Source organism: Euprymna scolopes, chromosome 19 (genome assembly GCF_053919585.1).
Source record: "Euprymna scolopes isolate OS-2025 chromosome 19, ASM5391958v1, whole genome shotgun sequence".
Taxonomy (NCBI): domain Eukaryota; kingdom Metazoa; phylum Mollusca; class Cephalopoda; order Sepiida; family Sepiolidae; genus Euprymna; species Euprymna scolopes.
The window spans coordinates 59,777,686-59,799,436 of NC_136500.1; the positions used below are offsets into that span (position 1 = coordinate 59,777,686).

Consider the following 21,751-nt stretch of genomic DNA (forward strand, 5'->3'; position numbering starts at 1 on the left):
GTAAGCTGTCGGAGTCATTCGCTGTCTCTCGGTCGGTGCGTCAGGGCTGTCCGCTGTCGCCTCTGTTGTACGTCCTGGCGTTGGAACCCCTCCTTCGCAATTTAAGGGACGAGGCGGCTACACCAGTCCTGCGCGGAATAGCCCTCCCTGGAGGCACACGAGCCAGGGTTTCCGCGTTCGCTGATGACGTCACCGTGTTCGTGTCTTGCCACACGGACGTTCAAGCGGTGGTCGAGGCGCTCGCTCGATACGAAGAAGTTACAGGGGCCATGTTCAACCGCAGCAAGTCTGTCGGCCTGCGGTTGGGGGCCTGGACCGGGGTAAACTCGCTTCCAGGTATTTTCAGCTGGACCGATGGACCGGTCCGTATTCTCGGTATCTGGTTTGGACCGGGACTTCAGCTGGAAAAGAATTGGTCGGAAGTATATGGCAAGGTCAAATCGTCGGTGAAGACTTGGATTGGAAGGAAATTGTCCTTGAAGGGTCGGGCGGAGGCGTGCGCTACATACGTCTTCCCGCTCATCCTTTACCGATTGTCTGTACTTCCTCTCCCTGCAGAACGACTAACCCGCTTACAAGGGTGCCTCGATTCACTATTGTGGAAGGAGGGTAAGCATTATGTCTGCAGAGAGGTCTGTGTCCAGAAGCCGAGCGAGGGAGGCCTGGGTCAGCCCAGTCTCTTGTGTCATAGAAATGCCGAGAGATTGGCTTTCTTGGGTCGTTCGCTTGAAGAAGACGCTCCTTGGGTCCCTGTGGTTGAGAACGCGTTTCCCAATCTCAAATCCAACTCCTCGGTAGAAGGTCGTCGTAGGCCGAGGGGGGAGTCTAAGTTCTTCTCCGAATGCCGGACCGCTCTTAGAGCTTTGCCGGGGACCAGTGTCCTCGATCAGCCAAGAAAGAAACTATATCGGGAGCTAGTGGAGGGGACCGCGAAGGATCCACTTTGTAGGCGGATGGGATGGTCGATGGGGGTTGTCCGCTCTCATTGGAGTTGGGCGCCGGGACGGGAGATTCTGAACAACTCGGAATTTTCCCTCACCTGGCGACTGGTCCGTAACGCGCTGCCCCTTCTCGACGTGCTCCGCCGGTATAAAGAAAATACAAGTGGCTTCTGTCCGCGCTGTGACGAACGCGAGCCCGAAACGATCGGGCACGCGTTTTTTAGTTGCAGCCGGATCCAGCCCTTATTGGAGTACGTCGAGGGGGTAACGGCTCGCATCGATGCCGAATGTCCGCTCGATCTCGACGAAGGGTTTTTTGTGTACAACATGGAGCCGCCGTTCCCCAGGGAGGAAAGAATGGTTTTCCTGGCGATCCTGGCAGTAGCGCGCATGGTGATTTGGATCACGCGCCTCAAGTTGGTCCACGAAGGGACATCTGTTCCAGATCGTGATCTGATCGTTTACTTTAAACATCAGCTTAAGGTGAAGATCAGATGCGATTGGAGGAGGTTGCCTAGAACGGATTTCGACAAGAGGTGGGTGCACAGCACTAGCTTGTGCATCCGTCGAGGAGTCAAGTTTCAATACGTGTTCCCTCCTTAAGCATGGCACGGGCGGTGCTGGGGCCTTCGGAACCCACCCCGCTTAGGTTCTAGCTAAGAAAAACTTAAGAAGACTCTTGACTGGTGGTATAAATGAGATCCTGCTCCTGATTTTATTTTTTGGTACTAGAGAACCTCTGAGTCTGCCCATCCCCTTTGTGCCACATCCTTGTTTTTTCAACATCCCCGGTCACTCCCCTACTCAGAGGTCACCTTCCAACCCTCCTCCACCCGTTGCTTTGTCTTCTCCCACTGCCATTAAGATATTTTCCCCAATCCCCAATTAGGGATGCCCTGCTTGTTTTCGGTTCCCCGGAAAACAGTGGGGGGTCTAGTCACCTAGATTAGGACAGGGGGGTCTCACTAACAACTCTGTAGGACTTATTGTTTGTTTTTCATACGAACACTTTTTAGTTTTTTCCCCACTCCACGAACAATCTTTCTCTTAATTCAAAAACTTTTTATTTCTAATGAAATTGAACTTTATTTTTTCACACATGCACACACACACCATATTAAAAAAAAAAAAAAAAAAAAAAAAAAAAAAAAATGCATACACAAACACACAGACAACTGTTCATCAATTGTAAATATAGTTTTCATTCTTAAACGCTGGGGATTTATTAGTTAGTTTAAGATCCATAGAGTGAATGAGGTATTTTGGTAAATGTTGCCAGTCAAGAGTAAGACTCCAAAGTCTACATTCATTACCTTTTTAATCACTTTAGTCACAAAGACCCTGAACCCTTCCCCTCCCAAACTTTGAGTAGGGCCTTGTGCCTAATTTTGTTGTTTAAGGAATTTTTTGTTAATTGGATTTTCAAGATTTTTTTATTAAGCAATAAAATACATAATCACAATATGTCTGGTCGTGGAAAGGGAGGAAAAGGTTTAGGAAAAGGAGGCGCTAAGCGTCATCGTAAAGTACTTCGTGATAACATCCAGGGTATCACGAAACCCGCTATCCGTCGTCTTGCCCGTCGAGGTGGTGTGAAACGTATCTCTGGTCTGATCTACGAAGAAACTCGCGGTGTCCTGAAAGTTTTCCTTGAAAATGTCATCCGTGATGCCGTCACGTACACCGAACACGCCAAGAGGAAGACTGTCACCGCCATGGATGTCGTCTACGCTCTGAAGAGACAAGGAAGAACCCTTTACGGATTCGGAGGTTAAACCATTATTTGACCCAACACAAAACGAACCAAACCAAACGGCCCTTTTCAGGGCCACCAACTTTTTCCGAAAAGTATTTTTCCAAATCTAACTTTTATGCGTTTATCTTTTCATAACGTCTAATTTGATGGGTTTTTTAAAACCCTTTTTTCATTATTCTGTATAATTCGCTTATTTTTTTTTTTTCATTGCAGACATGAATAATTAGCTAATCTGTTTAAAAACCTCAGACTTAAAAATAATTTTCCAATTATAACAAAAGTATTGATCCCCATGTACTAACTTTCAATACTTATAATTCTGTCTTAAGCAAATATGGTATCCAGGTTTTGAAATTATTTATATCACTCAAAAAGAAAAAATCCTATAATTTTAAATAACATTGTTTTTAGCCAAGAATGTTAGTTAAATTATCTGGGGAAATATTCAAAATAAAGTGGGGGAATTTTATCAGTTCTCAAAGATAATGACTGGAATTTAAAAAAAAGAAAGTGATAATAAAATTGCATATATTTCTTCTTTATATCTAATCGATTCATGTTTTTTGATCATCGTTGGTGTCTTTTAATCAGGTGGTAATTCAATTAAGTAAATTCATTTTTAACTAAAAGCATATTTAGGTGGTTATATTGATGGGGTTTGACTCACGTGACAAGTGAATTCTACAGATTTCATTTTAATAAACACTTACAAAACCAAACGTTCTCTATTATAACTGCCCAACTCATAATAATTCCGAGTAGCAATATTATTTTAATAAACATTTCAGTTTATTTGATAAATAAATGTTTGGAAAAAAAAATTAAACAGTAGAAATCCAAATCCACTCATTAGATTTCATCTTGTTTTCGCTAAAACTTAGCAACAAGACAATACTTATGTTTTAAATAAAGATGCTTTAAAATAAGTTAAAACACCAAAATCCTATTAAAGTAAGGAGAAAATTTATTTTGCTTTTGGAAGCATTTTGTTTTGTACTATTTTTTCGTTTTTGTTAAATAAATGCCCTTTTTTAAAACAATAAATGTCCTCAAAATTTAACAAAATACTAGTAGAGTCGCACTCAGTAAATGTCAATGTGACAATATGGGTCTGAAAATTTGTGCACATTTTGAAATTGTTCACTTCTAGAGAATATTTTTACAAATAAAATCGGTACTTTGAGAAAGATGCGAAATATGTCAGTTGAAAAACTAATTTACGGACATTTTTATTGCTAAAATTCGACTAGAAACTTTTTCGTCATTTTTGTTTTTTTTTTGTTTTAATGTAAACTAACATTTTCAACAGATAAGTTTTCCTATTTCGAACTGTAATATTTTGCATATATCTCAAGATAAATAAGCACCCGACAATTTTTAAAGATCGTTAAAAAATATTTGACGGCTTATTATACAAGACCCAAGAGTTATGTCCCTTTGTTTAATATAGTAATAGTGAAGTTATTGTTTTGTAATAAAACAGGTTTATTAACGGGAGATAACTAACAACTCAATTTGGTAAATTTTCTTTCAATAATTATTTTTTAACCGATTATTTTTCGTAATTTTGGAGAGTTTAATTACGTTCTAAAATATCGTTTCTTTCTAAATAAATGTGTAGTAAACTTCAAATTTTAAAAACAAGCTATTAAAAACTCATGCCGAAATATTTGCAAGCAAAGTCAAAAAAGAATTACTACATATCCTTACATTTTGCAACAAAAATGGCGGGAAATTGTACCTTGAAATGATTTTCCTGATTCTCGAAAATGGAATTAATATATATTCTCTCTCAAATCGAAATCAAAAGATTCTAATAAACAAATACGCAGCATACATTAAATTTCATAGAAAATAAACCCGAACAAAATTAATAAGGTAAAAAGAAAAAAAAAAAATAAGTAAAATGAATAAATTCTATTGAAATAAAAATAAAATGATTTTTCTGTGTGTGACACAGCACAAGTATGTATATATATATATATATATATATATATATATATATATATATATATATATATATATATGAAGCTGTGTGTATATATTAGTAATATAATATTACATAGGATGATGCAGAAGTATAGGCAACATGACGTCCGCAGCAAACTATCAAAAACATTTTTTTTTTTAGTCAAGTATTGTAACCCCATTTGGCTTTGTTTTACAATCCAGATACAAAAAAAAGTTGCCAGAAAACAAATATATAACAAATAAATGTTAGAAAATGTAAGATAAGTTCGTTTTCTCTATAACTGGATAAGATTTCAATATTGTTTTTAATGTAAAATGTTTATTCTGTTCGAAAAGCAAGCTACATTGAACGCTACCGATGAACATGAAAAAATGGCCGCGATGTCTTTGAAGACTCGACAAAAACTTCAAAATAAGAAATAAAAGAATGGGGATTTGTTTTACAATACACGTGGTACGAAAAAATTTTAAATAACAAATAAATGTTTTTAAAGACAAGTTACTCTTCTACCTATCTGATAAAGTTTTTGTGGCTTTACTCACTTTAAAACGTTTACGCGGTTCGAAAAACTGTCTAGATTCAGGTGAACACAAGAAAAACTTGCAGCGAATATTTGAAATTTCGACGATGAGTTAAAGATTAATCGATTTATTTGGACAAAAACTAAGTTTTTTCTGTCGATTTTACAAGGGGTGTAATCTTTTAAGAAAATTCAAAGATATTCGCACATTAGAAGAAACGATTAATTTAGAATGAGTAGAATTTATCTTTTAAAAACTTTTAAAGTTGGTTACTTGCTTGGTTGGCATTGATTACGAAATAGCTCTATTTTTTCCTTAATTATTTAAAAGCTTACTTTTTAAAAATTTCAGACGTTAAATGAATGCCCGTTAAAATCCAAAACAAAAATATTTCAGTTAATAATTAAGTGCATATTATAATGCGATTGTTTTTTTTTTAATGTGATTGTACGGATAACGTATAAGAAAGCTGGCAAAATTTATAAATTCAAATAAAAACAATACAGGAAATGCAGGTTTGTATTACTGTACACATAGATTAGAAAAAGTTGTCAAAAAACAAATATATAACAAATAAATGTTATCAAAGGCAAGCTCAGTTACTTTTCTACTAAACTGGATATATTTTTTGTGTTTTTATTCAATGTAACATGTTTATTGAGCTCGAAAAACATGCAGTGTTTACCGATGTATTCGAAAATTCAAGATGGCGTCTGACTCTCTTTAACACGGTAAGTTTGGGAAAAGGTGTTATAAATAATAAACTAGACAAAATACTATTAAAAACCCACCGAATATATGTCAACTTATGTCACGGTAGCGAATTTCTAACAGTATTTTGTCTAATTTATTATTTATAAAACCTTTTCCCGAACTTAACGTGTTAAAAAGAGAGTTTGACGCCATTTTGAATTTTTCAATAGATCGGTAAACACTGTATGCTTTTCGAGCTGAATAAACATGTTACATTGAATAAAAACACGAAAATTATATCCAGTTTGGTAGAAAAGTAACTTATCTTGCCTTTGATAACATTTATTTGTTATATATTTGTTTTTTTTGACAACCATTTCGAATCTATGTGTACAGTTATAAAAAACCCGGAAATGCTAACATTTGTATTAAGATGGACTTAAATTTACAAGTTCACAAATAAAAATCTAACAAAAAAAAAAAACACAAATATAATTTAAGACTGTCTTTCCCTAATCGTGAACAAATATAAGTAATATTTACGCCAGAGAAAGGGATGGGAATATTTATGAAATCTAAACTGTGAATAATCGCATTAAAATAAAGTGAAGAAACATTCGTGAAAAAATGTGTGGCCCTGAAAAGGGCCGTTTTGGGAATTTGTTTTCTTTGGAAGAAAACGCTTTTTACTTGGCGCTGGTGTATTTGGTGACAGCTTTGGTTCCCTCAGAGACAGCATGTTTAGCCAACTCACCAGGGAGAAGGAGACGGACAGCAGTCTGGACCTCACGGCTGCTAAGTGTTCTTTTCTTACTGTAATGGGACAGACGGCTAGCTTCATTAGCGATTCTCTCAAAAAGATCGTTAACAAAACTGTTCATAATAGACATGGCTTTGCTAGAAATTCCAGTGTCAGGATGAACTTGTTTCATTACTTTGTAAATGTAGATGGAATAACTTTCCTTCCTCTTCTTTTTCCTTTTCTTGCCATCACGGGCGGGTTTAGCCTTACCGGCTTTCTTAGCGCCTTTCTTACTAACTTCAGTAGGGGGAGCCATGAATTTAGAAATGATAAGGCAACTTCTTCCCTTCCCTTTTTATACGAAACATACCGGCTCACAGCAAGAATCAAGATGTTATCTCTCAAATCTCTCGTATTTGATTGGTCAGAAACTAGCAACAAAACTACACAATTTGTGAAAAAGCCGTTGTGTGAGCGGTAAAATAATCAGCAGTTTGCCGGAGCCGATCTGTCCGTATTTAACGCAAGTTGTGTGCGTTTTGAAAAGTAAATCGTTTAAGTTTTCGAAACAGCGCAAACAAACCTTAAAAATGTCTGGTCGTGGTAAAGGAGGTAAAGCTAAGGGAAAGAGCAAGACTCGTTCATCCCGTGCCGGACTTCAATTCCCCGTTGGTCGTATCCATCGTCTCCTCCGTAAGGGTAACTATTCTGAAAGAATTGGTGCCGGTGCACCCGTCTATTTGGCTGCCGTCATGGAATATTTGGCCGCTGAGGTTCTCGAGTTGGCTGGAAATGCTGCGAGAGACAACAAGAAATCCAGAATCATTCCCCGTCACTTGCAATTGGCCATCCGTAATGACGAAGAATTAAACAAATTCTTGGCCGGAGTGACCATTGCCCAAGGTGGTGTCCTTCCCAACATCCAAGCTGTACTTCTTCCCAAGAAGACCCAGAAAGCATCCAAGTAAATTCTCTTTATTTACTTGACAAATCACAAACGGCCCTTTTCAGGGCCACTCACGTTTTCCAGAAATGTTTTTCTTGAATCTTACTTAATGCGATTTTATTTCTGACCTTTGTGATTCTTTATAAAATATATATTTTTTTTTTTTTGCATTCATTATTTTACGCGCCTTCAGTAGATTTAATATAAAATTTAGCCTCATCATTTGAATTAAATAAAGTTAGTCGCCATCTTGTTTTGATTTCGTTTATTCTGTCTAAAGAGATTTTTTGTTGGGTTTCTCCATAACCTACTTGCCTTAACTGCTCCCAATGGCAAACGTGAAACTACAGACTTTTAATCGACATCATATTTATAATATAATTATAAATACTCATTTCGATTTCTTTTTAACTTAAAATAGATCCAGAAGTTGAATGATAAACCAATTGGGGTTTGTATTACTATACACATAGATGCGAAAAAGTTGTCAAAAGACAAATATATAAGAAATAAATGTTATAAAAGGCAAGATAAGTTACTTGATATATTTGATAAACTGGATATATTTTGTAACATGTTGATACAGTTTACCGATGTATTGAAAAATTAAAAATTGGCGCTCGACTCTCTCTTTAACACAAGTTTTGGGAAAGGAGTTAATAAAATCTACACAAAATACTGTTAGAAACTTGCTTGATATATCTTAACGTGACATAGTTTTGGTTAGTTTATTACAATATTTTGTATATAATTTTATTTTTAAGTCTTTTTCCCAAACTTACCGTGCCAAAGAGAGAGTCGGGCGCCATTTTCAATTTTCCAATACATCAGTAAACACTGTTTTACGAGCTGAATAAACATGTTACATTAAATAAAAACTCTACTTAGGTAGAAAAGTAACGTATCTTGGCTTTGATAACATTTTTTTATTTAGTTCTCATGAGAGGTCATGCGACAGCAAGTTTTGGTTGAATAACTAATACAAGGGAGATCGGACTTCACATGTAATCATATTTACTTGAAATCCAGTGACATTAAAATCATCATTCTCCACATTTTAGTTGTCATTATTTTGCATGTTATGATCAAGTGGCAACAAGCCAATATCCTATAATTTGCAGTCAATTATTGTTACTTCAGTGTAAGTGCAAAATCTCCCCACTGACTAGAGCTCTGAAATAAATTGTCATTGACTGAAAGTTGTTTATTTCAATAATTAAATAACATTTTCAACGACATATATTTGGTCATAAAATAATTTATCCTAATACAAATGATTTGAATTCCTGGAAAAAAGGCATTTTTATCTAAAATGGTACATGTGATTTAAGAACAATTTCAAAACTACTTTAAAATTAGAGATCAAGCGAGAGGAAGTATTCATGAAATTTTTACTGTCTCAATTTTAATACAAGGGAGATAACTTAGTTAAATTAATTCAGAGTTCTTGAACTTCACATGTTACATTATCTGTATCATTTGTGTGACATTAAAATCATCATTCTCCATATTTCAGTTGTTTGTAATTATTTATGTTGCATATTTGATCAAGTGGAAACAGCTCAACATCGTCCTACAATTTGCAGTCAGATTTTGTTACTATTGTTGATTCAATACATTTCATAACAACCATTTTTTACACACATCCCAAAATTCTGTATTAATCTGTAAAGTAAATAACATTTGTAAATAATTCATGTTATTCTTTAGTATTTTATCTAATATCTATTTTTACTTATCTTTTATGTAATTCCTATTAAAAAAAAAATTACTACATATCTTTATATTTTGCTACACTGAATGGCGGGCAAATTTGGGTAAATCTTTCAATGAACTTAAATAGTGCCTTGAAATGATTTTCCCGACTGTCTCAATGAAATTAAATACATTAAATTTCATAGAAAATAAACCCGAATTTGAAAATCTGTGGCAACGTGTGTAAAGTATTTGTAGGATATAAAAAAAATGCAGTAGTATAGGCGACACGACGTCCGCAGCAAACTATAAAAAACAAGTTGTCAGAAAGCAAATATATAACAAATAAATGTTAGCAAATGTAAACTAAGTTAGTTTTCCGCCTAACTTAATAAGAAAATATTTTACTAATTTTATTTAATGTAACATGTTCATTCGATTCAAAAGATAAGCAATATTAAACGCTACCGGTAATCTCCAAAAATACCGTTAGGGCTTACAACATGGGCGCCAGAAGAGTCACGTGATCCGGTTGATCCAAAACATGAATCGCCGCATTACGAAACCGGAAAACGCAAATTTAAAGCAAACTTTGACAAACAAGCATAATAATTAAGTACAAAAACAGTTTTTCAATATCATAATAATAAATAATTTATTTAGAACGGTCATTTAATTTTTTGTTGAGAAACAATCAGTTTGTTTGTTTTTTATAATGTTTACAAAATGTCTACGAACGTGCGTAGACATTTTGTAAACATTGTTTTTAAAAAATAAAAAATAATACTTCTATTATGTTTTAAACGACTGTAATAGTTTATTTTGGAAGTATATTTCATAAAGAAAATTGACAACCCACTTTAAAAACAGAAATTACGAGTTTTATATATTTTATTCGCAGTTTTTTGTTGGGGGTGTCAAAAATTCCGCCTAAAATTCTGATACACCTAGTCGACCACTTGTTTGTTCTGAATAAAATACTTTTTATAAACACTGTTTTAACTAAAAACAACCTAAGATTGTTTCTCAAAGTTTGCCTATTTTTATAATAACATTATATCAACAAAAAATTAAATAACAAATTGTGATTGTTTGTCAAAGTTTGCCTTCAAGGCTGCGTTTTCCATTTGCACGATTCATGTTTTGGATCAACCGGATCACGTGACTCTTCTGCCGGCCATGTTGTAAGCCCTAACGGTATTTTTGGAGATTACCACGCTACCAATGAATAAGAAAAAAAAAAAAAAACAGCCGCGATAAGAATCGTCAAAAACTTCAAAATAAGAAAAGAATGGGGATTTGTTTTACAATACACATTGTACGAAAAAAAAAGTAATGGTCAAAATTTCAAATAACAAATAAATGTTATTAAAGACAAGATAACACACTCGGTTCGAAAAAACTGTCTAGATTCAGGAGAACTAAAGAAAAACTTGCAGTGAATGTTTGAAATCTCGACGGAGTTAAAAATTGTAATCGATTTATTTGGACAAAAACTAAGTTTTTCTGTCGATTTTACAAGGGAATCTTCTAAATGCGGTTTCGATTCTATTTGATATGCAAGAACTGAACTCCGAAATTAAGATTTGACGTTCGGATAGACAATAGAGAAAATTCAAAGATATTCACACATTAGAAGAAACGATTCATTTAGAATTTGTACAATTTATCATCTAAAAACTGATTTGGTTACTTGCATTGCGTTAATTACGAAATTAATCTTTTTATTATTTAAAAGCATTCAATTTTTTTCTTTTAGACGTTAAATGGATGCCCGTTAAAAAACAAAACAAAAATATTTCAGGTAATATTTAAATGCATATTATTATGCGAATGGCTTTTTAATGTGATTGTACGGATAACGAATAAGAACGAGGGAAAAAATTATAAATTTAAATAAAAACATTAAAAGAAATGCTAAAATTTGTATTAAGATTGACTTAAACCAATTTACAAGTTCAAATAAAAATTGCAAATACAATATAACACTGTATTTTCCTAATCTTCTACAAATATATATTATAATGAACTACGCCATAAAAAGAGATGGAAATATGAAATCTAGTGTGAGTAAGCGCATTAAAATATAGAAAGTGAAGAAACATTCGTGAAAAAATGAGTGGCCCTGAAAAGGGCCGTTTGGGGATTTTGTTTTCTTTGGGAGAAAACGCTTTTTTACTTGGCGCTGGTGTATTTGGTGACAGCTTTGGTTCCCTCAGAGACAGCATGTTTAGCCAACTCACCAGGGAGAAGGAGACGGACAGCGGTCTGGACCTCACGACTGCTAAGTGTTCTTTTCTTGCTGTAATGGGACAGACGGCTCGCTTCATTAGCGATTCTCTCAAAAAGATCGTTAACAAAACTGTTCATAATAGACATGGCTTTGCTAGAAATTCCAGTGTCAGGATGAACTTGTTTCATTACTTTGTAAATGTAGATGGAATAACTTTCCTTCCTCTTCTTTTTCCTTTTCTTACCATCACGGGCAGGTTTAGCCTTACCGGCTTTCTTAGCGCCTTTAGAGCTAACTTCGGGTTTAGGAGGCATAGTAATTTTCAGTAGCAACGGTAATACTGAAGGGAACCACTCGCTCGAATGCTTTATATATTAGTAAAACCGGCTCCCAGAGAGCGTTGTATTTGCTACATTTTCATTGGTTTAAAAATTAACACAAAGGAAAATTTGAAATACGAAAAGAGCGCTAAGATATCAGCAGGTGCTCGGTCGCACGACCGTTAATCCTAATGGCGAGCACCGACTCTTTCAACACCTAAACAAATCGTATGTTTGTCTTCTGTAAAATAAATGGTGCTTTTTTGTAAATGATTTTTTACCGAGTTTGGAAAACAGGTTTAATACATTTTCGTTTTTTAAAATTCAAAATAAAATTATATTGAAGAAATAGGCAACATTTTAAATTTTGAAAAGATAAATCAATAAAACAAATTTGTGGTTTGTATTACTGTACACATAGATTCGAAAAAAATGTCAAAAAAACAAATATATAACAAATAAATTTTATTAAAGGCAACATAAGTTACTTTTCTACCAAACTGATATGTTTTCAGTGTTTTTACATGTTTATTCAGCTCGAAAAACAGTGTTTACCGATGTATTAGTTGTGTCAGAAATTTCGTAAAAATAGTGAATAATTCCACACCATCTTTCCAAGCTTATAACTCCTCGAAAAATGTAATTCAAGCCCTAATTTTATTTTTCAATTAAAGGAGCAAGGACCAAGGTTCCATTAAAAAAAAAAAAACGTGTTTTTAAAAAAAAAAAAAAAAGGTTTTAAACTTCGGGCTTTACAGGTAAATTTCTAAAAAACAGTTTTTTTTTTTGTTTGTTTTAAATTTGAATATATTATTTATTGACCTTTTCTCTTCAATTTGTGATATAGAAGACTTTGGTACATAAATTAATTATTTACTTTTTAATAGACATTTCAAAATGGGAGGCGTGAATTATTCGACCCCTGTCTTTCCAAGCTTATAACTCATCGAAAAATGTAATTCAAGCCCTAATTATTTTTTCAATTAAAGGAGCAAGGACCAAGGTTTCATTAAAAAAATAAAAATAAAAAAGAACGTGGTTTAAAAAAAAAAGGTTTTAAACTTCAAACTTTACAGGTAAAATTCTAAAAAACACTACTTGTTTTTTGTTTTAAATTTGAATATATTATTTATTGACCTTTTCTCTTCAATTTGTGAGTAAATCAATTATTTACTTTTTAATAGAAACTTAAAAATGCGGAGGACGTGAATTTAAAAATAAACGTTTGTTTAAAATATTATATTCGGTTTATTGGAAAGAACATAATATTTCACATTGACCCTGAAAAATATCGTAAAAATAGAATCAATAGAAAAATTTTGATAGATTTTTAAAGTTTAAAAATTGAAAAATATTGAGTTCGGAAAATTCATTACTGTTTTAAAAAATATATATATATTTCTATTACTTTTAAAATAACTTTAATAGTTTATTTTGGAAGTATAATCCATAAAGAAAATAAATAACCCACTTTTAACAGAGAAATTACGAGATTTTTATATTTTATTCGGAGTTTCGTGTTAGGAGCGTCAAAAATTCCTACAAAAATTCTGATACACCTACCGATGTATTCGAAAATTCAAAATGGCGTCCGACTCTCTCTTTAACACGGTAAGTATTGGGAAAATGAGTTATAAATAATAAACCAGACAAAATACTGTTAGAAATTCGCTTAATATATGTTACCGTGGCAAGTTGACATATATTCGGTGTTTTTTTTAATAGTATTTTGTCTAGTTTTGTATTTTTAACTCCTTTTCCAAAACTTACCGTGTTAAAGGGAAAGTCGGACGCCATTTTGAATTTTCCATTACATCGGTAAACACTGTATGCTTTTCGAGCTGAATAAACATGTTACATCGAATAAAAACACGAAAATTATATCCAGTTTGGTAGAAAAGTAACTTATCTTGCCTTTGATAACATTTATTTGTTATATATTTGTTTTTGACAACTTTTTCGATTCTGTGTACAGTAATACAAACCCCAAATTTGATACATATTTTTTTTTATTGATTATTAATTAATGTCCATAATTATTTAATACTCCAAAATACCAAAAATAAAATGAAAACTTATCTTGAAATAAAAATAAAATCACTTTTCAGTGAATACCTAATCACTAACGACCAATCCAATCCATTGTCTGTGAAATAAAGTTTATCGTTAATTATTAAATTCTACAACGAGTCATATTGTGTTTACTGTAATGTATCGTGACCTTCGTATGTCACTAATCTGTCTGCGGCAATATGTGTAACGTATTTGTAGAATTTCAAAGCAAAAATAAATAAATAAATGATTAATCGCCCTGACATAAAAAAAGAAAAAAACACCAACGAAATTTATATATCAAACTCACACATGATCTTTTATTTTACCATTTATCAAAATTGAACATCATAAACTATGTTAAGGATATTTCGTTAACTTTTACGGATAGGGTCCCGACGTCCCGAGTCCGGGGAGAAGCCGTCTGACGTAAGCGGTGTCGAGTCGAAAAATTACCCCCTTCAATAAAGTGCCGAGTTGTTAACTTAAGAAGAAAAAAAATTAAAATAATTAGAATTTTATTTTAACAGTTCAATTAATTTGAATTAAAAAAAAGAAATAAACAGTTCAAATAATTAGTAATTTTGTACTCCCTTATAAATTCCACAAATAATTAGAATTTTTAGTATACCGAATATTTTAATTCAACAGTTCAAATAATAAGATTTTTTGGTAATTCAACAGTTCAAATAATTAGAATTAATTAAAAAAAAATAAAATAAACAGTTCAAATTAATTAGAATTAAAAAAAAAAGAAAAAAAAACAGTCCACGTGATTAGAATCTTTATAAGAAGTATACAGTACACATGGTTAGTTAACCCTGTAAAATTCTGCGATTTTTATTTGTAAAAGCATCGCTCTCCATACGACCATATTGTTGTCGCATCATAAACTCGTCCAAATGCGGCCGTAAAGTTGAGGATGGTGGGTGCACCATGCACCAATGCACCATTGAAGGTTAGGGTAATTTTCTGCCTCGACACAGCTTACGCCAGACGCCGAACTCAGAGCGAGGCGGGACGTCGGAACAGTACTATCCATAAAAGTTAACCGGATGTTTTGTTTTGATATTTCGTTCTTATGAATTTTAAATTCGGGTGTGGTCAGTCGATTTTTACTGATAAAAGAAAAAAAGGGTTTGGGAAAATGCGTTAAAAATAATAATAATATACAAAATACTGTTAAAAACCCACCGAATATATGTCAGCATGTCACGGACCCAAACTTACCGAGTCCGGTGCCATTTAAAATTTTCCAATACATCGGTAAACACTCTGTTTTTCAAGCTTAATAAACATCTTACATTAAATAAAAACACTAAAAAAAATCTAGTTAAGTAGAAAAGTAACTTATCTTGCCTTTGATAACATTTATTTGTTATATATTTGTTTTTTGACAACTTTTTCAAATCTGTGTATAGTAATACAAACCCGAAAAAAATCTGAGAAACAAATATTCTTTTATATTACCACTAGCGAGGGGTACCCGGCGTTGCCCGGGTGTTTGGAGGTGTGTGTGGAAACTCCGGGGGGGGGGATGTTTTGGTAGGTAAGTAAGAGGATCGAACCCGAACCCTTGAGGCAAAGTTGTGAATTAAAGTGGGGGGGGGGAGGGAAACGTAACGTTATCAGTGCCCCACCGCGAGATGTTAACGGAAACACGTTTGAATTTATTTAATTACTTAGATTTGGCAGGTGCCCGTTTTAATGAGTTAATGAGGTCAAGTTTGACTGCGGGATTTTTATTTTCCCAAGATGTTATAAGAAAAAGACTATCCCACATGCGGTAAGCAACAAATGTTGAATATTTATCTTCCCGAAATCGAGCAAATCAAATAGACAGGCGAGCTTCGTTGTTAACTGTGATATTACGATTTATATGTGATATAAAAAGTTTTTAAAAGTTGTGAACCGACCGACCGCTTCTCTGAAAAAAGCCTTTTGTAGACCTACAGAAAAAGCGAACACACAAACATATATACATTTTCGCTTTTATATTTATAGACTAGCGCGGGTACCCGGCATTGCCCGGGTGTTCGTAGGTGTGTGTGGTGTTACATAATACAGAACCCGAGGGGAGGTGGGTAGTATCAAACCGGAAGCCCTGAGGCGAAGTTTGAAAATAAAATCGGCCAGCCAGAATAGTGAAAGATGTTTGAATTTATTTAAGAACCAAATTGACAGGTGCGCGGCCAGAAGTCGTCGAGCGTTACGACGACGACGTAGGTTTATTTGTTATAAGTGAAGTAAAAAAAGAAAACAACGTTAACATTTAAGCAGGAAAAAAGATACAAAGCCCGTTTCGATATTAAAATTTTAAAAATCGGTGAATACCCGAGTGTTTTTGGGTGTCACTAAGAATAAGCAAAGTAAAAAAAAAAAAGCAGAAAAATGAACGTTACGTGAAAAATGGCTTAAATAACACTGGTTCAATATTTAAATTTAAAAAATTGAAAAAAAACAAAAAAAAACATCTCACACCACGATTCGAACCCAAAACATTTACATAATAAACAAAAGCCTTAACCAACTGAGCTAACACAACGTACATGAAATTTGTTCATTTTTTTCAACTATTTAAAGTAAATCAGGTCAGAACGTCATCTGATGCATGCGTAGAATCGGTCATTGTCACGAGAGGACCATTTTTGTTGACACCCCCCCCCCCCCCCCGTCGATAATTGTCGATTTCGGGGTGAAAAAGTTAACGTTTTTGGCCAATTTTTCGAGCACAGGATGGAGCTTCGATGTGATACCGAGTTTGTGCATTTTTGTCACGTCTGTCGAAAGTTTTTAGCAGACATACCAAACATACACACATACATACATACATTTTCGCTTTTATATATATAGACTAGCGAGGGGTACCCGGCGTTGCCCGGGTGTTTTTCGGGGTATGTGAAAAAACCCCGAAAATGTGAAAAAAAAAACGAAGCCTTCACGACACGCAGTTGGAAAATAGTAAAGTGTTTTTAAAAAAAACAGGTGCGCATTTTTGATTGACGTGACGGCGATAGGTATTCAGCAGTTATTTTGTGCAGGACAGTTTTGAATGAGGTGAATAAATTGGTTTGTTTGTTTTTAAAAATCCGTTCCCTGTTTATTAGGAGGAGCGAAATGAAAGCTACAGTCTGATAGGACGAAGTCGACATTGAACAAACATTACTTAGCTCTCTTGAGACAAATGGCTTTCGGCCTGTGATTAGAGTCGAGTTTCGCTTTTTTTTATACCGAAAACTGAATGTAACGCATGCCGATGCGGGAAATGTCGAATAATTAACGTTTGAAAGTCAATAAAATTGAATAGACAGGTGAGCTCCATGGATAACTCTGAGATATTACAATTTATAGATGATATAAGAAGTTTTAAGAAGTTGTGAACCGAGCAAGCGCTTCTCTGAAAGAAGCCTTTCGTGGACATCGAGGAAAAGCGTACATACATACACACATACATTTTCGCTTTTATATATATATGTTAAATTTTAATTTTCATGTTATGAATTAAGTAAGAGTCTTAAGTGTTCATGTGTGTGATCATGTTGTGAGAAGAGATGGGAGATATAGAGACATTAACAGGTGTATATGAAGAGAGAGTGAGAGTTTATAAATGAGAGAGATTACATATAAATACATTTTGAGAAAGTGTTTTCATATCTAGATAGACAGACCGATAATTAAGAGGTTTGCATTTATGCTGATGGATTGACAGGTTGGCATTTATGCTTTGACAGTTCGTATGAACGGGAGTGTTTGTATAACATAAATAGACACATATACTTTCTAACACATATATTTTTTTAGATGATGAATTTCAAATAGTTTGTACACATAAATAGACAATACCTTTTTCATGTAATGATGGACACAGGAGACGGCAGTTATAAAAACACATTGAACATTTATTCTTCCCTGACCGGTTGGGGCTTTGCGTCCAAGAATTCAAAGCTTCACATATTAAGTTTCAAAGTGACCGTCTCGCTTCCTAAACGTTCGAATTCCAAACTCCAGACTATCGTCTGTCATTCTCAAACTCCCTCTGAGTTTCTCACTAACTAACTAACTAACTCTCACTTCCTATATTGAGAAATCCATGCATGTCTGGCCACGTGACCACAATTCACGTGCCATCAACATGCGCGACTATCACGTTTCCGAACATTCTGATTTTCCAATAACCTATTTTTTCTTTGTTGTTTTCACAAAGGAATTCAACCTACATATCTAATTCATTTAACCCATATTTTATTATCCACATTTTTTTAACAATGAATAGTTTATTTATTATTTATTTCATCAGAATTAACAATTTACTAGACATTCCATTTAAACCTATTGTTCTTTAAAACTTATATCCAGGGTTCGATTTCTGCTTTCTCTCATTTTATTTTCATTTTAAGTAGATCTCTCTATTTTTATACTTACATGAAAAGGGGACAGCCCTTATCATTATTATGTAACATATATAGACTAGCGATGGGGTACCCAGCGTTGCCCGGGTGTTTGTAGGTGTGTGTAAAAAAAAACAGGTGCCCGTGAAAAAAAAATGAAGGCTTGACGACGCGCAGTTGGAAAATAGTAAAGTGTGAAAAAAAATAGGTGCTCGAATTGATTGACGTGACAGCAATAGGTATTCAGCAGTCAGCATTTTAATGAGGTCAATAAATCGGTTTGTTTGTTTTCAAAAACCCGCTCCCCCATCTGATATGACAAAGTCGACAAACGTTCACTGGCCCTGGGCCTGTTGTATTTATTTGCTTCCCCACTGAGCAAATTAGGCACAAGGCCGTTTTTTAATGTGGAGATAGAGGGAGGGGGGAGGGAAAGGGGGATCCTGCTCCCGAGAGGTGGGAAATGGGAGCTGGATAGTAACTGTGGTCGTAGGGTGATCCCTACCTTGACCAAGTTCAGATATGTGGGGTTAGCCCCACATATGGTCTTTGCTAGTCATAGCTAGTCTTTGCTTGCAGCATCTGCCGGAACAAATACTACACTTTCATCTTGTCGCCCGGACCCCCGAGGAAGTCTGGGCCTGTTGTATTTATTTGCTTCCCCACTGAGCAAATTAGGCACAAGGCCGTTTTTTAATGTGGAGAGAGAGGGAGGGGGAGGGAAAGGGGGATCCAGCTCCCGAGAGGTGGGAAATGGGAGCTGGATAGTAACTGTGGTCGTAGGGTGATCCCTACCTTGACCAAGTTCAGATATGTGGGGTTACCCCCACATATAGTCTTTGCTAGTCATAGCTGGTCTTTGCTTGCAGCATCTGCCGGAACAGATACTACACTTTGAGGTATTTATTTGCTCCCCCACTGAGCAAATTAGGCACAAGGCCGATTTTTAAAGTGAGGAGTGAAGGAGAAATGGGGACCAACTCCCCGGGGAGTAGGGGAGCTGGATAGTGACAATTGGTATGAAGGGTTGCCCCTACATTGACCAAGGTCTTATATGTGGGGCTTCCCCCACATATGGTCTTTGCTTGCAGTATCTGCAGGAACAGATACTACACTTTGAGATATTAAATCTTTTATTCATGTTAAAAAATACAGTCAAAATCAACGATGAACAAAAAACTTAGGCACATGTCCAACTCAAAAAGGGGGATTTTGGGGGTCGTTGGTCATCCTTGTCACTCCAGAACTGAACAAAGTCAAAAGTTTCTCCCAGCTAGTATCTTCTTTCACCATAATACCGCATTCACCCTTTCATATTTGGGGACATCCTACTTAACTCCCAATTTTTAAAACATTTTTTATTGACGTGTAAAAACAAAAAAGATAACAATAAAATGGTACAATAATTCATTTGTGTCGAGGGCGGGGGAAGAAAAAACAAAAGGTGATGAGTAGGACCCTCCCAACCCCGTCTAGTTGATAGACTGCCCGTTCCACTAGGTTTGTAAAAGGAACCTCGCTTCTGCGGGTCAGTCTCTAGGTGGGGATGCCCTCTAGATGGGGGTGAATGGAGAAAAGAAATTTTTGTGGGTAAGGGATAGAGGTTAGTTTGTATTTCTTTTTCTCCAAGATGGGTAAAATTTAGAGGAAGGGGTGAAAACAAAAATTGCAGGTAAGAGGGGATGGGGATCTTGGAGGCTTCCTAATCGGGGAGGGATGGAACACACACTCAGCTAGCTGAGAGGCTACTTGTTTAATTTTACTTTACAGAACTGCGCGTTCCACACCTAGGCGGGGAACACATATTCAAATTTGGCTCCTCTTCATACACACAGACTTGCCACATGTATCCATCTTCTGTCAAATGCCGCGCGATGCAGCCTTCTTCTATCACATCTGATCTTCACCCGTAGTTGGTGTTTAAAGAAAGTGATCAGATCTTGATCAGAAAAAGACAACACCCCCCGGCAACCTTGCAGACGCGACGTCCAAATCACCATTCTCGCCACGGCCAGGATCGTAACGTAGACCATTTGTCTTTCCTGGTCCCACGGCGGCCTCACGTTGTCCACAACATTGGATACAGTAATTGGGCGAGGATGCTCAGGATCGATGCGAGCCGTCACTCCGCTGACATACGACCAGTACTGGCGGAGTTCGCGGCAATCGAAGAAAGCGTGATCCGTAGTTTCTACGGCTGTTGTCCCACAATGGGGACAATCAGGCGACTCCAAAAACCCAGAACTGCATTGTATGTTGTTGAGTGGAAGTGCATTTCGGGCCAATCGCCAGGTCAGAGAGAACTCCGAATTGTTCAGATGACTCGAACCTGGTGCCCAGCTCCACGTGGAGCGGATCTCACTCTGCTGCCACCCCAAACGCGCGCATAGCGGGTCGTCGGCGGCCCCCTTCACTAGATCCCTGTGGAGTTCCCTACGGGTAGGAGTCACAATATCACTGGACCTTGGTAGTCGTTTTAGCGCGGCTCGGCACTCTTTCATGTAGGCAGATTCTCCCCGCGGCCTGCGACGGCTCTCGATGTAAGGGTCGAGAACGAGGTCGGGGAAGGCGGCAGTAACCACGGGGTGCCACATTTGGTCATCCTGCATATAGTGGCTCAGGAAGGCCAGCCTCTCAGCATCTCGATGACACTTCAAGTCCGGCATTCCCAAGCCTCCCTCACACGGACGTTGAATACAGACCTGTCTGCTCACCCAGTGTCTTCCTCTGTCCCAAAGGAGCGAGAACAAGAGTTCGACAAGAGCTTTTAGGTGTTGTGCAGGCAGGGGAAGTACGGCCAGTCGGTAAAGGATGAGAGGAAAGACGTAAGTGGTGCACGCCTCAGCTCTACCCTTTAAGGAAAGTTTCCTAGGAAGCCACGAATTGACTGCAGCCTCCACCTTTGACCGTACCTCCAACCAATTCTTGTCAAGCTGGAGACCCGGTCCGAACCACACGCCGAGGATCCGGACCGGGCCATCTGTCCAGCTGAAGGGCGCCGGGAAGTTTGCGTTGCCACTCCATGCGCCCAACCGCAGTCCTACCGTCTTGTTGCGGTTTATCTTGGCCCCCGTGATTCTTTCGTACTGTGTGAGTGCCTCCGACATGAGCTCAATGTCTCTGAAGCCCGACACGAAGACCGTGACATCATCGGCGAATGCGGATACCTTAGCAGCTGAGGCGCCAGGCAGAGCCATTCCGCGCAGGGCCGAATTTGCCTCCCCATGTCTCAGCTTGCGGAGAAGAGGCTCCAACGCCAGGACATAAAGCAGGAGCGACAGTGGACAACCCTGACGAACCGACCGAGAGATAACAAAGGGTTTCGAGAGCTTTCCGTTGACTTGCATGACAGCCATGGGCTGTCGATACATTATGGAGATCCACTTGCAAAAGTCCGGTTTAAAACCGGCGGATTCTAAGACAGATGCCAGGAAACGATGGTCGACCCTATCGAAAGCTTTGGACTGATCTAAGTTGATCAGCGCGGCTTCC

The 21,751-nt window shown here is 36.5% G+C and overlaps 3 protein-coding genes and 1 pseudogene across 3 annotated transcripts; 2 read left to right on the plus strand and 2 right to left on the minus strand.

Moving 5' to 3' along the window:
* Window positions 1-2,404: 2,404 nt before the first annotated feature.
* LOC145240260 (histone H4) lies at window positions 2,405-2,716 on the plus strand. The gene has a single exon (XM_080103842.1). It carries the CDS (start codon window positions 2,405-2,407, stop codon window positions 2,714-2,716), a length of 312 nt encoding a protein of 103 aa, XP_079959968.1.
* Window positions 2,717-6,499: 3,783 nt separating this feature from the next.
* LOC145240162 (histone H2B, gonadal-like) lies at window positions 6,500-6,941 on the minus strand. Its single transcript, XM_080103753.1, has one exon. The coding sequence runs from the start codon at window positions 6,939-6,941 to the stop codon at window positions 6,570-6,572; it is 372 nt and encodes a 123-aa protein (XP_079959879.1). The 3' UTR covers window positions 6,500-6,569.
* Window positions 6,942-7,192: 251 nt separating this feature from the next.
* On the plus strand, window positions 7,193-7,779 carry LOC145240163 (histone H2A-like). Its single transcript, XM_080103754.1, has one exon. The coding sequence runs from the start codon at window positions 7,216-7,218 to the stop codon at window positions 7,591-7,593; it is 378 nt and encodes a 125-aa protein (XP_079959880.1). The 5' UTR covers window positions 7,193-7,215; the 3' UTR covers window positions 7,594-7,779.
* A 3,633-nt stretch (window positions 7,780-11,412) lies between these two features.
* On the minus strand, window positions 11,413-11,896 carry LOC145240164 (histone H2B, gonadal pseudogene; annotated as a pseudogene).
* Window positions 11,897-21,751: the final 9,855 nt, after the last annotated feature.

Bases quoted from the DNA above. Each gene is read 5' to 3' on its own strand.
- LOC145240162 (XM_080103753.1), bottom strand. From the start codon at position 6,941: ATGGCTCCCCCTACTGAAGTTAGTAAGAAAGGCGCTAAGAAAGCCGGT.
- LOC145240163 (XM_080103754.1), top strand. From the start codon at position 7,216: ATGTCTGGTCGTGGTAAAGGAGGTAAAGCTAAGGGAAAGAGCAAGACT.
- LOC145240260 (XM_080103842.1), top strand. From the start codon at position 2,405: ATGTCTGGTCGTGGAAAGGGAGGAAAAGGTTTAGGAAAAGGAGGCGCT.